Here is a 20,121-nt window from a genome sequence, read left to right as displayed (position 1 = left end):
TATATATAGTAATAAAAAGTTATATTATATATTATTATAATACAACATTTATATTGAGTACGCCCGTGCTGATCGTCGAGATGCGCGTTTCAATTAAACAATTAGTCGCATGAAACAATTAATACTGTTCATTATTGGTCCGAACCGTGGAAAGCATGTCGTAAAGTCCCACTGTTTCAGACCCACACACTGGATGCGATTTACCAACGCAACGCGCATGGGCTGATAGATATCAGCGGCTGACCTGTACTAGACAGACCTCGAGAAATATTTTCTTGATCTGCTGATCAGCTGATCTTATTATAAAAATCAACCAATCAGAAGCCAGATCCTCGACAAAATCAACATTTCCTTCATTTCATATGACTGCGACAAATTTTAGTTATTTTATTATTTTTATGCAGAACACCCTTATTTCGATTCCCCCAATTGTAAATTAGAATTTAAATTATTCGTTCTTTATATTATTATTTGGAACTATCACGTGGTTTTTGGACGGGGCATACCTCTGTTTGGCCAAGGTGGCACAATCAGAAACATACTTTCGCTTATTTTACAATTTAGCTTATTGCATGTCTTTTTAAACACCAGGGGCCGGTTCTATCAAGCCCGTTTAGCTTAAACTGTGGTTAAGTTCAAAATAGAAAGCAAGTCTATCGTTTTATTCAACAAGCAAACTAAATGTTTTTAACCTTGGTGCAAAGATACTGTTTACAACTACATATTTAGTGCATAATGTTCAAGTTAACTCATTCAAGACAGATGTAAGACTCTCTCGAGATCTCTTTAGATTCCAATGCTGTTCGGCACTCGCTCAGGCAACAAATATGTGTAAGGAAACTCCACTGATGCATTGCGCTTCCTGATTGCTTTCGAGATATTCAGGAGGGAGGATTGGAAACGAGATGTAACACCTTCTATTTCAGTGCCGCTCAAAAGACCTTCCGTGTAGTCTCCAATGTAACGCTGCAGAAAAGAGTTGAAAATTAGTCGGAACGCGGTGTGAATAAACCCGCGTTTATACTATCAAGTATTTCGCTTCAATACAGAAATGTCATGAATATCACGTTAATACGAGCGTTTAGGCGTTTACACTTGCCATTTTTGCTGCGACCAGCGACATTATGTGCGATTTTCTTATTTTGATAAATGTGAACGAGTGAACTAGTTACGGTTGTTCAAATAATAGCTGTTATACATCAGAGCATTCGTAACTGGTCAGTCGTTCACATCTATCAAAAGACGAAAATCGCACATAAAATTGCGAGTGTGAATGAGCCTTAAAGTTCTCTACCTATTGACTTACATGAGATGGCGAGAAATTAAAACAATGAATCATAATAACATTGTTGATCGTGTTACCTCATCCTCTGCAATCCTCGTTAGTGTGTACATAGTGCCGACGTGCCAACCTGCTTGGCTTTTATTGGGAAGTGTCTCCATGATAGATTGCAAGTTTGCCTGGTTTTTTTTCGCTGGTGGTGGCTGTCGCATCGCAGGAGGAACATTTGGGATAAATCCAGTGATTTCCAGCTGTGGGAAGTTAACTGCTGCGTGTTGGCATGAACACGTGAATATAATACAGGTCAACACGTGCGCCAGTTCATCTCGTGTATGGAGACACGATGGAAATCCATGATCAACATCGCCTTAAAATAAATAAAAACACTATAAAATTAACTAATAATTAAATACTATAAAAAGCATTGCCACTGTACCCTATACCATTCTTTACCATACAATACTAAATACCGTATACCATACTATTTAAAAACTACAGCACACCATTCCATACCAAACTATATAACTACATCTAACCACATTCACCATACCATACTGACCACTTTATCACATCGTACCGTGCTGTATATTCCATTGATATATCTTGCAAGTTTTGCAATCTTGATTTAAAACATGCATGTAATCTGTTAATCTACCAAATCTTCAATTTTTTTACCCTCTCTTGTCGGCAGACCATTATCGTGTATGTCAGCCACCCACGACTGTATCTCGTGGTCGCGGTATACGTCATCATCGGAATGGTAGAAAATGCTAAGAAACTCCACGATGAAATTAGAAATTGCTGCCCACAAAAGAAGTCCATCGTCCCTGATTGACAAGATGGTATAAATATCCTCAATATAGTTGAAAGAGACTCTAGTATCCTAGTGAAGAGCTATTTTCTTTCAAGACAAACTTTTTCGGCTAGAATTGTAAAACTATCCAGAAAATGTCTATTGTTGAGAGTACATTTTGATTTTTGGAGTTTAAAAGAGTTGGAGGAAAACTAAACAAGGTCCAAGCTGTGATTTCACAGTTCACGCGTGTAACATCCAGAACTTAGGCCCTAAACAGGGCCACGAATCATGATTATTGCGACATGCATAGAAGCATTGTATCTAAAGCGTCCATGAACCTACCTGTAGTAGTAGTTTGGTAGTTTGTCAGTGTCGTCCACACCTCTAGATTTTAACATATCAGGGAGAGACAGCATCTCGAACATGAAATTACTGTACGTCTTTTCCAAAAGTTCAATGTGGCCTCCACCGCCGATGCTAAGTGTTTTGTCGACAATTCCACCTTTAGAGACCAGTTCATTTCTTCCAATCGTGTTAATGGCCATGACGGAACGAAGGTGCGGAAAGAGAAGCTGAAACACTGGATGGATCGATGGCAACTGACGCCACGCGGCGACAGAAAATGCTTCCATAACTAAATGTGTCCTTAGAAGATGTATTTCCATCTGTGAAGATAATCAAAGCTTAAAGTGTATTGGCGAGGAAATTTCTGTTTAGCGAAAAGAACTAATCAAGTTATGTACTCAGAAAAAGTGAGCTTGCACTTTGCACAATCGGGACTACCGGCATAAAAATACTTCTGACCAAATAACAATCACTGAATACTTCTAATCAGGGATGCCCAGGGCAAAGACGGGCAAATTTTCGTGAAAAGGCACTTCTGTAGTTGCACACTCAAGAATGTTTACAAAACATCGTCTGTTCAGCTTCGTTTTATTGCGTTTTTCCTTTCCAAGAATGTTTCGGTGTTTGGGAGTTTTTTTGTGCCATTCTTGAAGCTCGCTAATTTTCAAAAACTAAGCTAACCCAGAGCATGCGATATGTGAACACAACTTCGGACAAACCTGATGTATTTGGTGGTCAGCGTTGCGGAACCACATTTTGGCTAGAAGCCAGTCATATTTTGCGTCATCGGGTGTCCAGATCGGGTTGGTTTCACCAGGCTGTTGAAAAAGTTGAATTGCAATGGGTATCAAATCTCCAGAACTTCTCACGTAAAACAAGCAAAGAGGTTCTGCAGCGTAACATAATTCAGAGCACCCATCTTCGCCATTTCGCTTGATTCCTTCCAGATCCTTGTAATCGACAATGTAGACGTGCCCGTTCTGAAACAAAAATTTAAAAAATGGCAGATTATAATATTTCTGCAGCATACTATTCCAGAAAAGTAAATGAAACTCACAACCTATTTAAAAAAAATAGGGAAAAAATAAGGGAAAAAATACGATCGCGTTTGCCGTTCGCTTCCGAACGGAATGTTATGAACAGCTGAGAACGACAACACAATAATCAAATCGAAAAATCGTAAGAAATTTCTGTCGAGGTTCGACCCTGTGTACCTCCCTAATCAACGCCCAGTTTCGTTCCAGAGTGTTGCAAAATTCCATTTTGAAAAAAATTGCTGTTTGAAAGGTAATGCAGGATTGATACCTCAATAGAAAGTATTACATTCTCCATTACCTTAATCTCTTCTGTCAATGTCTGTCCTCGGTCGAGAAAATTCTTTACCATTTTGTCTGTGACGGGAAAGTTTTCTGGCAGTTCATTGCAACGTCTGATGGTACACGGATTACAGCCATTCAGGAACTGATAGCCAAAAATTCTGTCCTCCATCCACATTTCATTCCTGCTGATTTCGGGAACATCGCCCGTCCAACCTGTGAAGATCTTCTTGAAGCAGTCGAAATCATCCCAGCTGGTAAAAGCGTTGTAGACAAACGAGAGACCCAGGTTTACTCCTCCGAACACGCGGCCACGATTAAACGCAACACTAGCTTCGACGGAAAATTGCGAATCTCTGGGTATATCTTCGTGTTGTGGTGCGTGAACGAACCCGGGCAAACCCCCACTCCCGGTCGAAGGCATTTCCCCCCAGCGGTATTTCGTTTTACGTTCTTGCAACTCGAGAACTCGCTCTAGTCTGATCGCTTCTGGCTGGTCTTGAAAAGGAAGTACGGCTAGATACGCAAAACAAATAAAGATGCATGAATTTTTACAAAGGCAACTTTAAGGCACAGTTAAACTATTTGAATGATGACTTTCAAAGGTAACATCATAGCTGAAACTTAGTGTTTCAATGCTTCTATGAAATATAACGAACTCCTTCAAAAGCACTTGCAAGCACTCATTATTACCCATTGCTTGAAAGATAACCATATTTGATACCACCCATCGGTAACACGGAAACTCCAAGGACTTTTCGTACTTTGAACTGGTAACTGTGATCTTGTTGCAGAACCAATCACAATCTTTGTACCAAGAGCGACTGTCGTTAAAAATATGGACCATGAGAACTTCACCAATATCCATCGCCTGCAATGTATACTCGCTTGCGGAACTGACCTCATCCGACAGAGAATTGAGTGAAAGCCTTTCTGTTTTCCCCTTCGATCCTGAAATGAGTTAACAAACTCATAGAGAAACTCATAATAAAACAAACTCATACAGAATAGACATACAACTATCACAATTGGTTGTATTATACGGACATATTAGTAGAATAGGATCAAGTATTGACATAAAGGGCTAATAAAACAGTTTGGCAGTTTCCCCTTTCGTCTCCCCCGGTCTGAGCGGCCATGAATCTTTCTTCCATGCACGCAAATAATTGATTCAAAGCAGAAAGGCTCCATGGTAAGAAATATATGACAGTTATACCTTACGAAGAATAAATTTGAACGGTATATACCTGTGAGAGATATAGAAATGTTAGCGTGATTGTCGCCAGCTTTTGAGGTCGCGTGGCCCGCTGCATCCACCTGAATAGTGTATGTGGCCACGTGATCAGGCTGCATTTTCGAACTTCGAATGTAGCGAAACTGCTGTGTGAATGCGTAGACCTCCATTCGAATGTGAGCGATGCAATTGGAATCGTGAATGGACCGAGCCGGGAGAAAATAGAGAGAATCAGGCAAATTGCCTGGATTGTACCGCAACCCAGCCGTTGTATCCGGAGTGAGTAGAGTTGTTAAAGTGACGTCAGCTACGTCCACCCATTCGTGGGTAGTTTCGTCCCAGTACTTCGCGATATCCAAAATACCAGGCGGGTCATCAGATTGGGCCTGGTGCAGAGTCATCTGCAGTTTGTATCGCACAGCCCCAGCCAAAATTCTTTGTTTGAATTCTTCTTTCAAATAGTCTTTGGATCTGATTTCTGAAGGCAGTCTTTCGTTTTTCCTACAAAAAGACAGCAGAGGAGTCCTATCTTGAAACGTAAACGTGTCCTACCAATTTGAAAAGCGGGAAACTTTCAGAAATGCCTGGGAAAACAACTCTTCACTGCTCTTGCAAAATAACTCTTACATACAATAAAATAACTCTTCACTGCGAGGCTATTGTACTAAATAGCTATCGTAAATGAAAGCAATATCATTCTCTTCAATGAATGGTAAGTACCAAATATGTCTTTGGTTGTCTTTAGATAACAAACCCGTTTCCATAGAGCCATCTTCTGGTATCAGTCGGAATCTGGCGTAGCGCTGCACAGCGTCAGAGGCGTTGAATCCCAGGATAATTTCAGAATAATACCGTTGATCGAAAAATGAATCTGGTGCTCGCCGCAAACCATCTATGTTGCTCGCAAGTCTGCAAATGAAAGGAAATCGACATATATATCAGTCGGTGTGTAAAGTTGCGTTATAGTATTTCTGTCTAAACATTAGCCTAGTTTTGAAATTTGCTTTTTGTATTTTCGATTGCAAATAGCATTCCATGCAGTTATCCTAACTTACCGGTCTGGGCTATCGAGATAATAGTCTTTGAGGTTGCCACTCTTGTTGGCTGCAACAGCGTCGTAAATCCCCTTCACATTGGACAAAGGGTTGCTTCTTCCCGTCGACATGAGGATATCCAGCTGGCTTTTCTCTTCCTCGCTGTCGGCAAATCTGATTGAAGCACTGAGGAAATCCAACATGGCGTCGTCGATGGATTTTAGAGTCGCATGACGAAGGCAGACAGGAAAAGATCTTCCGGGGGTAAAAAACTCGCATGGGGGAAATTGGGGATCGTTTACGACCGTAGCAACACCGCGCGCTGCGATACCAACAGCATGTGTTGGTCTTTTGCCTCTGCTCAGCGCTGCCACACCAAACAGGAGTTTGATCTTATTCTTCTCGAGCGCTAATTTTATGCCATCAAAAATGCCAGTCTGTCGAAACTATAGTGATAGAAAACACCTTCAAATTACATTTCGGCTGATTGTCTTTTCAGCTTTTCTTCGAATTCCTGTTGATTTAAAGGCTGAATCACTAATCTTTCCCTTTTACTTTCAAGCCCGCATTCAGGGCCGAAACTAGAACGATAATTGGGGGGTGTTTATTCATGTATTCAGTTCTGCCCTGCGGATTTCTTTTGTAAGTGCAATAGCTCACAATGGAAATCCGTCGGGCAGAACTAAATATATGAATAAACACCCCCCCAATTATCGTTCTAGTTACGGCCCTGCCCGCATTGCGGACTGTAGTTGACTATTGAGGTCAATTTGAGTTGCCGGCGATTTCGCCATGTTCAGAAGAAGAGATTTAGTTTAACAAAGAAGCAAAAAGAATCAGCAAGGTTTTCTTACAAACAAAATCGCTTCTAAGCAGAACGATATCGCAATTTAAAGTTGCTTGATAATCAACTACCGTCACGCATTGCACGCTTGAAAGCTAAAAGGGTAAAGGTTTATTGGCTATTATACCATTGAAAAATAAAGCCAGAATTATTGAACTTCGATGCCGGCACTGACTAAGCCTCTGTGATTATACCCACCGTGTTCGCTTCTTTCATCTTTTTTTCAAATTCATCTTCCCCCTTGATCTGCTTATAAATTTCGTAGCCAAAATTCTCACCTGAATTAAGAAATACAGAGAATTTTTCGATGATCTTCAACGTTTAGACAGACTCATCAGCTTGAGAAGTACAGTTTCCAATACTTCATAACATTTAACATTACTTTTGATTTGGTGTTTAATGTTTTGAGTGTTTTGTTTACTCTCGGGTCTCAATGACTCACCATTTCCCTCGGGAGCATACATTAAGTGTATATTTGTACACAAAAACCACAGAATCAACCCACAAGTCCCAGTAGTCTCTATGTTCTGAGGCAAAAGCAGCTAAGCCGTCGCCCGAAATTCTTGGCAATGGGTGTGCGTTATTGCGGGTAACTTGGTTTATTTTTCTACAGTCGACACAAAATCTAAGTTCCCGAAATTTTTTATAAACCGAAACGATAGGGCTTGACCACGGACTTATGCTATGGCTATAACACCTTGCTCTAGCATTTCCTTAATTTGCGCGATGCGCATATGGCAGCCGGCTCTGGCGTTGCTTAATCGGTATTGCATTACCAGTGTTGATCTTATGTTTCGTTATGGTACACTCGGTTATCTCATCGTTAAAGATGTATGCGAAATCATGTAATAAAGCCGATAATTTACGTTTGTCTTTTTCGCTAAAATGCATGTGAACTAATGGCCCCTTCGACTTGCAAGTTGCGATTAAACGAGGCTGAAGCAAAACGCGAAATTGTCGCTGTCACCGTGTACGGAACCCACTTTTTTAGATCTTATTTCTGTGAACTGTAGGAAACTAGCGATCTTACTAGCTTTCATTAATTCAACGGGTTCTTCCGAGCTGTTCAGTATCCTTACTGGAACGTTTCTACCTTTTGGACTGAGAACGATATTCATTAGTGTGACATGAACGTGTAACTGATCTAACTCTGGTCAACGTCAGAAGATATACCTGTTTGGCAAGCAACTTTCTTTTCTAGCCTGTCTTCTAGCACAATTTCTGTTCTACCTGGAATTATTACATCGTTGTCAAGACTAACAAGAGAGGGCGATTTTATACGTGAATCCAGGTGTGAAGTTAATTCCTTCTCACTTCCAAACTCAGTCAGGGACATCAGTCGCTATTGTATGCACCTGGTCAACATCAACAACACCAATAAATTCAACCTCGAGCTCAAATGACAGTTGCTTGGCAGAAATGCGACTTTTCCCTGCGTTCTAAAATGTCTAATGAGCCCCCTGTGATGGAACAGTATTTTTCTAGATCTGATTTATCAATTCTAGCATTAAGAAAGTCCATTATAGTATAAACGTCCTGGTTAATAAAGGATCGCATAGATCCCATGTCGACTATAGGGCTTTTGCTTCTATTCCCTCAAAGAGACAGAACACAAATGGATAGGTGGGAATTAGGTTATTTGAGACATTTGGTGTTTTGGGGCGATCAATCTTCTCTCTGTCGAAAACGCCCCTTGCCCGTTTAAATCATTCCCAAAATCGCGAGATATGTGCCCATACCCTATACATAAAAAACATTTAATAGGCTTACTGTTCTCTTGTCCGCAATCTTTGGCCAGATACCCAGGCTGTCCACAGTTGTAACATACAATGGGTGGTCTATTTCTTCTCCCAGATGTAGCGTGGAAGTTGTTTCTTTTTTGTTGCTCTCCGTTCTGGTTTACTGCGGCTGTCAAACATTCCTCTAGTTTCTGCTGCTTACAGGCGATTACGTTGATCATGGCAACCAGCTCGTCAAACTTCTTATCTTCAGGAGGCACGGACGTTTCAGTAACAACACAATACCCTTTGGACCCAACTTGGTCTTGAACCACACGATACCGTTGCACAAATGTCGCCCGCGCGACCCTCTGCAGAGTGAGATAACGTGTTATTCCATGGGAAATAACAACTTTAATAACGTGCGGCGCGCCTGGACGTGAGACCTTTAGACGGTTTATGAAACGCTTTTACAATTTACGAAAAGGTTTACAAAATGACAGTTAAATTGCTGACGTTCTCAATGAAATGTCAACTTTATGTCTTAGCCAATCAGAACGTTTGTTGATTTCTCGCGCATGCGCATAACTTACAAAACCACCCAACATCGACCATCTATGACATAGAATTTGGTTCCGGGTGTAATTCCTAATCTCCGAGCGGAATTAGTACCCTCGCAGGCGCTCCGCGCTTGCTCGGGGATTATTATATAAAACAGGATTTTTAGCAAATAAACGCATGAACTGCGGCAATCCAATGCACGGAAATGTAAACGTAATCTACACCAACCCCGGTTAACTCGAACCCCCTGTAAGTCGAAAAATTTTTCTTTCCCCTTGGGAGTTCGAGTTAGTGGGGGAATAATGTATTACTCTATCTACATGTTAGGTTACAAAGTGCTATTATAGGATTAAGTGAATTTTAAGTGAATGCTTATTATATGTATATACCATATTATATTTCGTGTCTGTTTCAATCGTAGCCATAGCTTAAAGGTCCTATAGTCTATAATCTCAGTCATATTTTTTTTTAAAAAAATACATGAAAATTCTACCTGCAACTCAACTGAATTTACCTTTAGACTTTAGGGTTTTAAAGCAGGGTCCTAAATTGGGGGGTCTTACCTCCCAATCCCATTTCCCACATCGTATTTTCGCAAAATCCCAGTCCCAGCAGCACTTGAGGAAATCCCAGTCTTAAAAATCCCGGTCTAAGTTGTAAAAATCCCAGCGTTTAAAAGTCATGAACTAAATCACATTTTCCCAGCGTAAAAATAGGGGAATCCAGGCATTGTTCACAAGGACACATTTCAGAGGAAGTTATCGCTTGGAAAATGAAAATATGGGACGCAGATTTGCAGGGGCGGATCTAGAATTTTTCAAACATAAGTCCAGATTGGGAAATTTTGAGAAAATTTTCCAAATCGCCAGATCGGTATTTTGATTATTTCGGCTCATTTTAGGGTTTATCACAATGCCCAGGAAAGACATGCTAGATTCTGCTTATTAATAAAAAACAACGTATTAGATGCCTCGTGGATTCTTTTACAGAGCTAGCGAGGGTCATACTTCAAAACACACAACTTCGTACTCCCATATTATCCCCTTATGATAGCAGTAGTTTATTTAACACAAATTAAACAATATCCTCACAGAAATATTTCCATTGCTTCGAGTAAGATACATTAGATATAGATGCGAATATTATAATATGCATCGCAAACTTCAATTTAATGCAAATTATCCAACACTCCAACGAGTGCTGAGTAAGTAGGCTTATCCATTCTAGTGCATTTTACGACGGGATAAGTTTTATAACATAATATTATAAGCACAGGAACTAGGAAGATTATGATATAAAAACTATATTGATAATTAATCAGGTTACACAAGGCGGCATTAAATCCGATACGAACTTGTCACATGGAACACTCCTAAATCATTATATTTTTAGCTATATTGCTATATTTGTCATATTAGAGACCTTTAGTTCGACGTTTACGGCAAAGTTTGTGTTTTAACTCCACTATCTTTAAGTGTGCGGCATTACACCCTCAGCCGTTCAAGCATTAAATTTTATACGGCGAACGTGAAACACATATACGGCAAAGCTGAATTTGCTGCTTTTCTAAATACATCAGAAATAGCCTATTGCTTTCTTACATTACTGCTGAACATCACAGGTTTTATGTAAAACGTTTGTAATTTATAGCGAAATTGCCGCACACTTAAAGATAGTGGAGTTGAAACAAACTTTGTTAGCGGTTTGGCGTTTGCCGTAAACGTCAAACAAAGCCGGTCTCTATACTATCTTGGCGTTCAGCCATATTCAGGTTAGCCACTTTCTCAATTCTGTTTCGGCATCCATGTTGAGTAGATTAGTTTGAACTTGTTTGTGTATGCACGTGGAGATTTTAAAAAAAACATGTGCATGTGTAATAATAATCTTATTATGATCATTCCGAACCAATTTCTAAAGAATTGCAAATACTCAATTTATTCAAAATAAATGATTATTTTACAAGTATATTCATGTTCCGATATTTCCATTTACAAAATCTTCCAGAAATATTCAGAAATTATTTCTTTACTAATAGGGAAATTCATAATCACAACACACGAAACTCGAGATTACTACACAAAAAGTTCAGTATAGAACCAACTACGCAAAACATACTCTTGCTAGTAGAGGCATAGAAATTTGGAATAATCTCACTGAGCAATGTAAAAAACCAAGGTCTTATGACTCCTTTAAAAAATTTATCAAAAACCACTTACTGCGCTTATTATATCACCATACTCCTTACTATTTTTTTTCTTTTTTTATACATACCTTTGACTTTGTATCTTTTTAATATAAAAAAACAACATTCGAACTGACATTATATTAATCAGTAACTATTTTAGTTCAGTAGACTAGGGGCCTAAAATAAAAGCCATATGGTTTCTGGTAGGCTCCTAGCCCACATTTGTAAATAAAAAAATATATCATCTTTATTTCATGTAAATATTGGGCGCACTTATTAAAAAAAATTAATATATTACTAGGTTACCTACAGGTAGTGAATGCTGCCTTTATTGCATCTTGTATATCTGCAAACACGCGCTTGCGCAAGCCTAGTCATGCAGGATTGAATTGTAGAAAAAAGTAGTAGGTTGTTGTGTTACTGAAATCTAGTTATTTAAAAAAGATAACGTAGTTGTGAACTCTTCACATGGGACTTGAAAACTTGGCTAATTGTTTGAGATTGTCTATAACGTTTCGCTAGGAGTTGTAAATGTACAACATCAATTAGGCCCGTTTCAGACGACGAACTTTCCATGTGCCGAACCTAATGCAAAATAGCAAAATCCTTTGTTTCGCAGATCATTAATCGAGACTGCAGATAAGCAAACATGATCTCTGAGTAACAACGTGCTCATGCCTTTCGCAGAGCCAGCAGAGGCTAGGTGATATAAAGAACAATTACTTGATGATGCAATTGTGAAATCGGAAGTTGTAAAATATCTATATACCCATAAAATTTTGCAAAAAATTATCTTTTACTGACAGCAACTTACCGTGCTTAACACCAACTTGAGGAGAGTAGAACAGAATGGTATCAAAAACTCTGTTAAAACAAAAATTACATCATGAAGTAATTGTTCTTTATATCGCCTAGCCTCTGCTGGCTCTGCGAAAGGCATGAGATATATTTGCGATCAACGGCACATGATCATGCTTGCTTACCTGCGGTCTCGATTAATGATCTGCGAATGTAATAATCAGCGATGAAATGAGGGTGAAAAAGCTAAGAAACAGGCAATCACAAAATTCTTTAACTGTTCACCAGAATGCCCAATGGAAAAGGAAGCTCATTGAAGCACATGGGAAGAAACAATATAATTATATAAAGTTGATTCACGCATAGCATTGTGGGTCTATCTAATATTCGACCACAATGCAATGCGCTAAAGCAAAATTAAAAAAATTCCCAACTACATCAATTAGGTCTGCTGCATTGCTCGCTCGCCCCAGGCTCGCTCGCTGCGGCAGCATTTATCTCATGCCTCGTGAAGCGGCTTTTCCGATTGGTTCCGAGCAGGGAGCTTTTTTCGAGCTCACCTGCTGACGTCCGAACCACTGAGCTATATTATAATTTATTGAGGGAGTGCTCAAGACCAAAAAGTGAAGCAAGAAACATGGCGGATTTTTTCGTGCTGACGCCAGATATGCATTGGCCCAACTTTGTCATGGTAATGACCACTGCAACCGCAATACAGTGCTTCAGGCGCACTCCTTCGCCCTCCGGCTGTTTTGAATAAACCTTTTTATAGGTATCAGTTTTGATTTTTCGGCATTTTTTAGGCGAATCTTGATTTCTACTTTTTTTTTCGACGTCAAGGGACAACTGTCTCTTTTTTCAGTTTTTGGATGCTGTTAGTCGCTAAAAGGGGGGATATCGACTCGCCCTTGTAAGATTTACATTTGTTTTTGGATCTTCTTTGCACAGCTTGCGCAGAAATAAAATGTGCATGTTCCCGAGCTTGACGCTTATAATAATGGATCAGAGTTTTAGTTTACTTACGTTAATTGTTTTTAATAAGCAATTTATAAGTGCAGTAATTGTTTTATAATCATTTTAATCTTTTGTGCAAAATTATATATTTCAAAAATTAATTGCAAGATCCTTGCACTTTCCTTAGAATTTGTATCATTCTATTAAACCCTGTACATATAATTATATATATATATATATATATATATATATATATATATATATATATATATATATATATATATATATTTATATATACATATATCAAAATTTAGAAAGGTTGTTATAGCAAATCAAGAGTGCACAAGCCGAAGCGTGCTTTATTTAAATTTACCGAGATAGTATGAGGAGCTACAAGCAGGACAACATATCACTATTGCTTACCATGCATGATCAATTCCACTTTAGCTACATATAATATTCTCTCCCCTCACCAATTTCTCATTCCAGGCTTGGGACTGGACAATGGCTGGTTTAAAAGGAGGAAGGAAACCAACACACAAACATAAAAGAGATTTTATTCATGAAATGAAGATGTGATGCCATTGTATTATATTACTAATGTGGGATTATTACTAACACGCATTCACGTGTTATTCACATGAGCGGGACAATCAGTCGCGAGCTGTCATACAAAATTTACTATAACGAGAGTGCACAAGCCTAAGCGTGCTTATAACACGCATTCACGTGTTATTCACATGAGCGGGACAATCAGTCGCGAGCTGTCATACAAAATTTACTATAACGAGAGTGCACAAGCCTAAGCGTGCTTAATATCAAAATTTAGAAAGGTTGTTATAGTACAATGGCAATGGCAATAATACAATGGCATCACATCTTCATTTCATGAATAAAATCTCTTTTATGTTTGTGTGTTGGTTTCCTTCCTCCTTTTAAACCAGCCATTGTCCAGTCCCAAGCCTGGAATGAGAAATTGGTGAGGGGAAGGAATATTATTGTATGTAGCTAAAGTGGAATTGATCATGGTAAGCAATAGTGATATGTTGTCCTGCTTGTAGCTCCTCATACTATATATATATATATCTTTATATATAGTATGTATATCTTGTGATAATTTCGCAATGACATTAAACCTCGTTTCCTCGAAGTTAACTTCCGATTATTGATAATATGAAATAGGAGATAAAAATTGCAAGCCATATATTTTTGACTGCAGCCGAACTTTATTATCATTGAGTCAGATTGTAACGTTAGTCAAAATAAATCACAACAGCAGACTATCAAATTCAAAACATTGGCTCAATAATAGTGCAATTATTGAAACGACATTCTTCTTTTGAAGGATGTAAGCGAGTGAATAAGTTAAGAAAGTCCAGCAGGTAGAGACACGTATACATTAAAGGTACTCGTCCTCATCTGATAAGGTTGCAAAGACTCGCAGCGAAAATCTCATAAATAGTTGAATAAGTTAAGAAATAGTTCAAATAAGATTGAAATATTGTTTTTGCGACAGATATGTCACTGGGACTCATTGTTGTGACTGATTTGTCATTTGTCACAGAGCCGGGCCAGATCTTGTGACTAATATCGCACGGCCGTCTTGTGATTGATATGTAACCGAAATCTGGTAACTGATATGTCACGAGGCGGTCTTGTGACTGATATGAGCAGCATTTTTACATCCAATTCGGGTGCAATATCAATTATGTTCCCGCTATTGTGCAACATTGTTGTGTATATACTGCAAAGTTCACTTTGGGCCAAAGGCTCCCTGTAGCATGTTAACTACAAGTTGCAACTTGGCAATTTCATAGCACGTTTTGTTGATTTCAATATTTCCACGTCATATTCTCGCTGCCAAACTTTGATATACTGTAAATTCTAGGTAGGTATATAGGAACCATTTTTGCAGCGAAAATATGCGCTGAAAATATTGAAATCCATGCAAGATGTCAAGATGGCTACGAAAACAACAAAGTTATCAAGTTGCAACTTGTACAGAAGTACAGACAGAACCTGCTGAGGCATGCAATAAGCGACTGCATTAAGCCAACATTGTTCAGTCCTGGGCATATCGGTCATTTTTAGGAGTGAGAGTAAAGAAGAATCAGCTCCTTCAGCGGTGAGCATCTCATCAATTCGCATTTGCGTGCGGGCAATGAGCAATGAATATTACAATATTCGTAGCAAAATTGGAAAGTTGCAGGAAACAGAACACCTAATTTGACTGTAACAATATACACTTCTCATATTTGCTTAAGTGCACACAAAACAGTAGCTTTAAAACGAGGCAGCCAATATAATCTATTGTTTGTGGGATGGTTTTCATTGCCCCAGAACAAATTCGGGATGCATGGGTCTATTGTATTTATATAAAGCGCTGCTTCCACGTGCGAAATTTCGAGCGAAATGCGAAATATTTCACCTGTTTCTTTTGAATTGTGAGCAATCAAGCAGAAATAATATATTCAAATGGTCACAATTCAAAAGAAATTTTCGCATTTCGCCAAGAAAAAGCGCCCGTGGAATCGGGCCCTTACAACAAATATCAACATCGAAGAATATTGTTACATCCGATGCAGACATGCAGTTTTAATAATAATGTTTAATGTTAATTGTTGTAAATTGCAAGCTCAGGGGTTTTGGCCGTGTCTAAGGCTATAAATAGCTAAAAGATATTGAATACTGTGTTTTAGAATGTGAAATGTCGCGTACCAGCGTGCATGGGTTTCGAAACCTGGAAACTATATATGCATGCGTTTTTTGCTGTGTCATTGTTATTGTATTGGCATGGAGCTGTTGAATGAAGTATAAGATTAGACAAGTGTCTAGAAAGTAGATCATTAGTATAGCATAAATTGATGCGACGTCGTCGACCAAACTAGATTGTAGACTGTGAATCCGAAATATCATACAAATGATACAATATAAATTATTTTAACTCTTAAAGTATGTGGGCGGTGATAAACAATAGCTCAAGTAGTTTCACTTTCAACTTTAAAGTAGTCTTACAGAATTCTAACAGCGTGTCAAAACCAAAGGCAGTCCAATCTGTCGGCGGTGTATCTATCATTATGCACATTTGCATGAACAAATCGGCCATATATTGAAGCCTGCGATAAAGTTCATCGTGCTGTTGGTGGGTAACCTATCTCTTTACTGTCCGGTTCAAGTTGAATTTTATTTTTGCAAATACTTTAATTGTTCTTGTACTTTTTAAGCAAAAAACCCCAACATATTATATGTACAGGGTGTAAAATGTTCATTTCTGTTCGCATCTATTCAATAACGAAAGATCGTAGTCACCTGCGAATTATATGTGGGTTGCAGTTTTTTTGCTACACCCTGTATATAGAACAATAATTGGGAGAACGCGAATATTCATATCAGTTCTGCCCGATGAGTTTCTATTGTAAGCTATTGCACAAAAGAAATCGGTTTGTAAGCAGCAGCCAATAGGAGTCGTGACATTGACTCTTTGTCTACTACGTGGTAGACGCGCATGCGCAAAAAGCAAAGTAAATCTATAAAATGCGTGTGCTAGAGGTGCTCATTACCACAAGACGGGAAAATACCAGTAAAGCAAGACAGAAACGAAGGAAGAAGAAATTTCAGAATTTTCATCTCTTATTGGCAAGTAGCTAAGCTATGTATTTAAAGATAAATCTGACTAATGCCTTCTGACTAATGCCTTCGAATCTTGAATCGTTAAGGTTGTTTTTAGCGGCATCCTTGAATATAGAGCATTAGTGAACGTGATTCACGAACACTTTTTTATTTTTGACCTATAAGTCTATAAGTGAACTAATTTTTGGAATTTGGAAGCAAAACATTCCATGCAACCGACAAATATTCTTTGTCTTCTTCTACTTCAAGAAACGTCACGTTCAGCGCTGAAGAATGACCGAGGCAAGAGCGACATTAAAGAACAGCATTGGCAACAGGTATGACATGCCCCCGAACAGTGGCGACAGTATTCCTGACGTCGGGTTAAACGAAGCCTATGTCAATCAAGGAACGTGGATATTCTACGATTCCAGTTTCACAGGCAACGGCGGAAACTTCATGGTGGTCAGGGAAGGCGATGGTAATGTTGAGTTGGGTTTCAATTGCGTAAGTGCCAGAGAAGTGGATTACCAGTCAGATGCAGTCGCTCTGTTTGAGCACTACAACTTCTATGGTGTAACGAAAGTACGTATGGCCACTAGGATGTTTTAATTCGCCCAATTTATGCAGCTTCATTGCCATTTGCCATATGCAAGTAATCCCAAAGCTACATTGAGAACTTCTTGATTTGACAAGCACAGCTTATTTCGAATAAGGCGATATTTTGTAATCCCTGAATTGCAAATATTTGTTCTCCAGATGTGAATTGACGAGTTCTTAATGCACGCAGTAATATATTAAGATATTTAGTTCCGCTTTACAGAGAGTAATATTTCACTTAATTAAAATGCTGCAAAATTCGCGTGGTTAAATGCTCCAGGGTTTCCATAATGCGAACTGGTCGGCAATGAAAACGGCTGCTCGCTTTTGTCAAAAATCGCTGCGATTGACTTAAGCCAGCAGTCATACACGGCTTTTTTATATGACCAAATATCTACTGTCCGGCCGTTCAAGTCCTGTCCTGTCCTGTTCATGTTTTAGATGGTCAAGTTGTAGGAAGTTAACTTCGAGGAAATGAAGCTTGATGTTATTGCAAAATGTGTTCATGAGATGAATGCAAAATCCTGAAATCTGAATTGCATGACATCGCTTAGCTCTGCCTGTGCTCTCGCCAAAGGCGTAGGGAGGTGATCTATATGAATAGCACTTATCAGAAAAACGAAAAAAATAGGATTGTATATACAATAGGATTGCTGCATATAATATCGGTGATGAAATCTCAAAATTGTTGACGATAACTAGCCATGTACTATTGCATACTCATATAATTTGTGTTTTGACAGGACAGGAAGTTGAAACGTCAGGGGCCGGTTTTATAAAGGCCGTTTAGCATTCATCTCTCTTGAATGAGTGAACTTGAATATTATGCACTGAATATGTAGTTGTAAACAGTATCTTTGTATTAAGGTTAAAAACATTTACTTTGCTTGTTGAATAAAACGATAGACTTGCTTTCTATTTTGAGCTTATCCACCGATTAGGCTAAACGGGCTTGATACAACCGGCCCCTGAAGACGAAAATGCTTAATTAGGTGCGATAATAAATGCATGTGCTTTCGTGCACCGATGTATTATTATTATTGGGTTTTACTTGAAATCGAGACACATGAATCTTAGCGAGTTAGTTGTCCACATGTATCATGTGTTGACATTGTGTTCGCGAAATGGTCGACAAATTAATCCGTATCATTATAGCTTACTGGAGCGCAGAAATTATATGCAATCATTTTGAGCCAGACACCCGGCTCAAATAACCAATTAAAAAGTCAAGCAACTAATTATTTTTATAAAATTATTCTCATATCGAGTTATCCAGCTGGTGAAATCACTGGGTTTCAGTGTGAATTTTTGAAATGCAAAGCATGAACGACTATTTATCAGGCCTCCCTTCGCCAATGACCTTATACAGGAAACGGAAATTAATGGATCAATACCTATTTCTCTTCTCAGACTTACGTCAATTCAGCCAGTGAACTCGAAGGCTTCAACTCAGGCGTCAGCTCTGCACTGATTTTTCCAAGCGCGAAATGGGATTTGTACTCTGAAGCCAATTTTCTTGGATTATCCAGCCAGCGAGGACCTGGGGATTACCCTAGTGCCGAAGACCTCGGTCTTCCCAATGATACCGTCAAAAGCATACGCCGAGCTTAATTACTGGCGACGGATATGAAAAATTTGGACTTTGGATTTGAGTTTGACTTTTACATCAATATACTTCACTAAAAATGCATGCAATTCACATTATAATGCTTGTCAGAGCTCGTAAAATTAATAAAAATCCCGATTTCAACTGAATCCATGGCGTCTTTGTTACAATGTCAATATCGACGATATAGCTTTTTAAGCCCGAGTGAAGTTAATTAGAAACTTTATCTGGCTTTTTATTCAGCCCCTAGTTTAGTTATTGACTTTACCTATAAAGCTTTTTGGCCGTACAAGCTTCTGAAGAAGTGAACAAAATATGTATTATAGTATAACATTTAGAGTAAGCGCAGAGCGTGCTGATTGGTTGAGAACTATATCTGTATAGAAGCACGATTATGATTTTTGGCACTTCACTGGATATAGGTAAATTCTAGAGGTTTAAAGGGTCTAAATTCTAGAGGTTTAAATTATAATAGAGGGTCTTAATAAGCTCAGTGGCAAGAGTATTGCACTGGCAAAGCAAAAGTGTAGGTTCGACTTCTGCCGGAGAAGCAATAGTTAACTCATTTTTTCTTTCATTTTGTAACTGATTTGCATATTTATTAATATCTTAATTCATCTACTTTTCGGGTATAACTTTCAGGAAAATCTGGTTACAAGTTGAGAGGCCAACTTATGACTAACTAGAGAATTACTAATTGCAATCTGCAAACTTGTTTCATTTAACGATAAAACTACGAAAACATACAAAAGGTTTGAAGTCTTGGAATTTACCTGTACTGGTTGTAATTGTAGATACATTAGTAAAAGGAATTGTTGCTTACGCATGAAACTAAAGATAGCTCAAAGTCTGTAATCTCCCAGCACCTCACGACTTGAATCAGTTGCATGTGATCTGTTTTATTAATACCTTGACCTTCAGTTAAAAGTATGTTGAACCACAGTTAATAGAAGATAAATGGTTTAGAGACTACTTAAAAGTGCAATAGAACTCATTATCTATGTCGGGGAACATTTATGCAAAAAATCATTCCTTATTCGTCATGTGTCTATTGTATTGTGAACAAATAAACCAATAGTAAGGTCTGAATTAACATGTTGTTCTAGTCACGGTTGAGGAGCTAAGCCAGGCCATTATACGTATATGTTCCTACCGATCGCCTTGCATGTCTTGAGCGAATTGTTTTAATTTACGTTGTAAAAATGTTTGACAAATATTTAGCTATTTTGCATGAGATCT

The 20,121-nt window shown here is 38.6% G+C and overlaps 2 protein-coding genes across 5 annotated transcripts; one reads left to right on the top strand and one right to left on the bottom strand.

Annotated features, from left to right (window-relative positions):
* Positions 1–651: 651 nt before the first annotated feature.
* LOC114520506 (allene oxide synthase-lipoxygenase protein-like) lies at positions 652–13,768 on the bottom strand. Of its 4 annotated transcripts, XM_028540793.1 has the most exons (15): positions 13,491–13,768; positions 12,299–12,359; positions 12,130–12,179; positions 8,622–8,940; positions 7,050–7,129; positions 6,029–6,453; positions 5,694–5,882; positions 4,987–5,474; positions 4,433–4,690; positions 3,759–4,255; positions 3,143–3,403; positions 2,421–2,743; positions 1,958–2,109; positions 1,363–1,649; positions 652–966 (listed from the first exon to the last, which is right to left on the bottom strand). In XM_028540793.1, the coding sequence occupies exons 1-15, from the start codon at positions 13,491–13,493 to the stop codon at positions 787–789; spliced, it is 3,573 nt and encodes a 1,190-aa protein (XP_028396594.1). In that variant the 5' UTR covers positions 13,494–13,768; the 3' UTR covers positions 652–786. The 4 variants fall into 4 exon arrangements, with proteins under 4 accessions (XP_028396594.1, XP_028396595.1, XP_028396596.1 ...); XM_028540794.1 differs by lacking the exon at positions 12,299–12,359; XM_028540795.1 differs by lacking the exons at positions 12,130–12,179; positions 12,299–12,359.
* Positions 13,769–16,600: 2,832 nt separating this feature from the next.
* LOC114520705 lies at positions 16,601–19,031 on the top strand. Its single transcript, XM_028541025.1, has 3 exons — positions 16,601–16,703; positions 16,947–17,261; positions 18,687–19,031. The coding sequence occupies exons 2-3, from the start codon at positions 16,971–16,973 to the stop codon at positions 18,885–18,887; spliced, it is 492 nt and encodes a 163-aa protein (XP_028396826.1). The 5' UTR covers positions 16,601–16,703; positions 16,947–16,970; the 3' UTR covers positions 18,888–19,031.
* Positions 19,032–20,121: the final 1,090 nt, after the last annotated feature.

The sequence above is a fragment of the Dendronephthya gigantea genome, unplaced genomic scaffold (genome assembly GCF_004324835.1).
Source record: "Dendronephthya gigantea isolate DGI-Jeju-01 unplaced genomic scaffold, DenGig_1.0 000016F, whole genome shotgun sequence".
In the NCBI taxonomy this organism is placed as follows: Eukaryota; Metazoa; Cnidaria; class Anthozoa; order Malacalcyonacea; family Nephtheidae; genus Dendronephthya; species Dendronephthya gigantea.
This window is presented reverse-complemented; position numbering and strand designations above follow the sequence as displayed.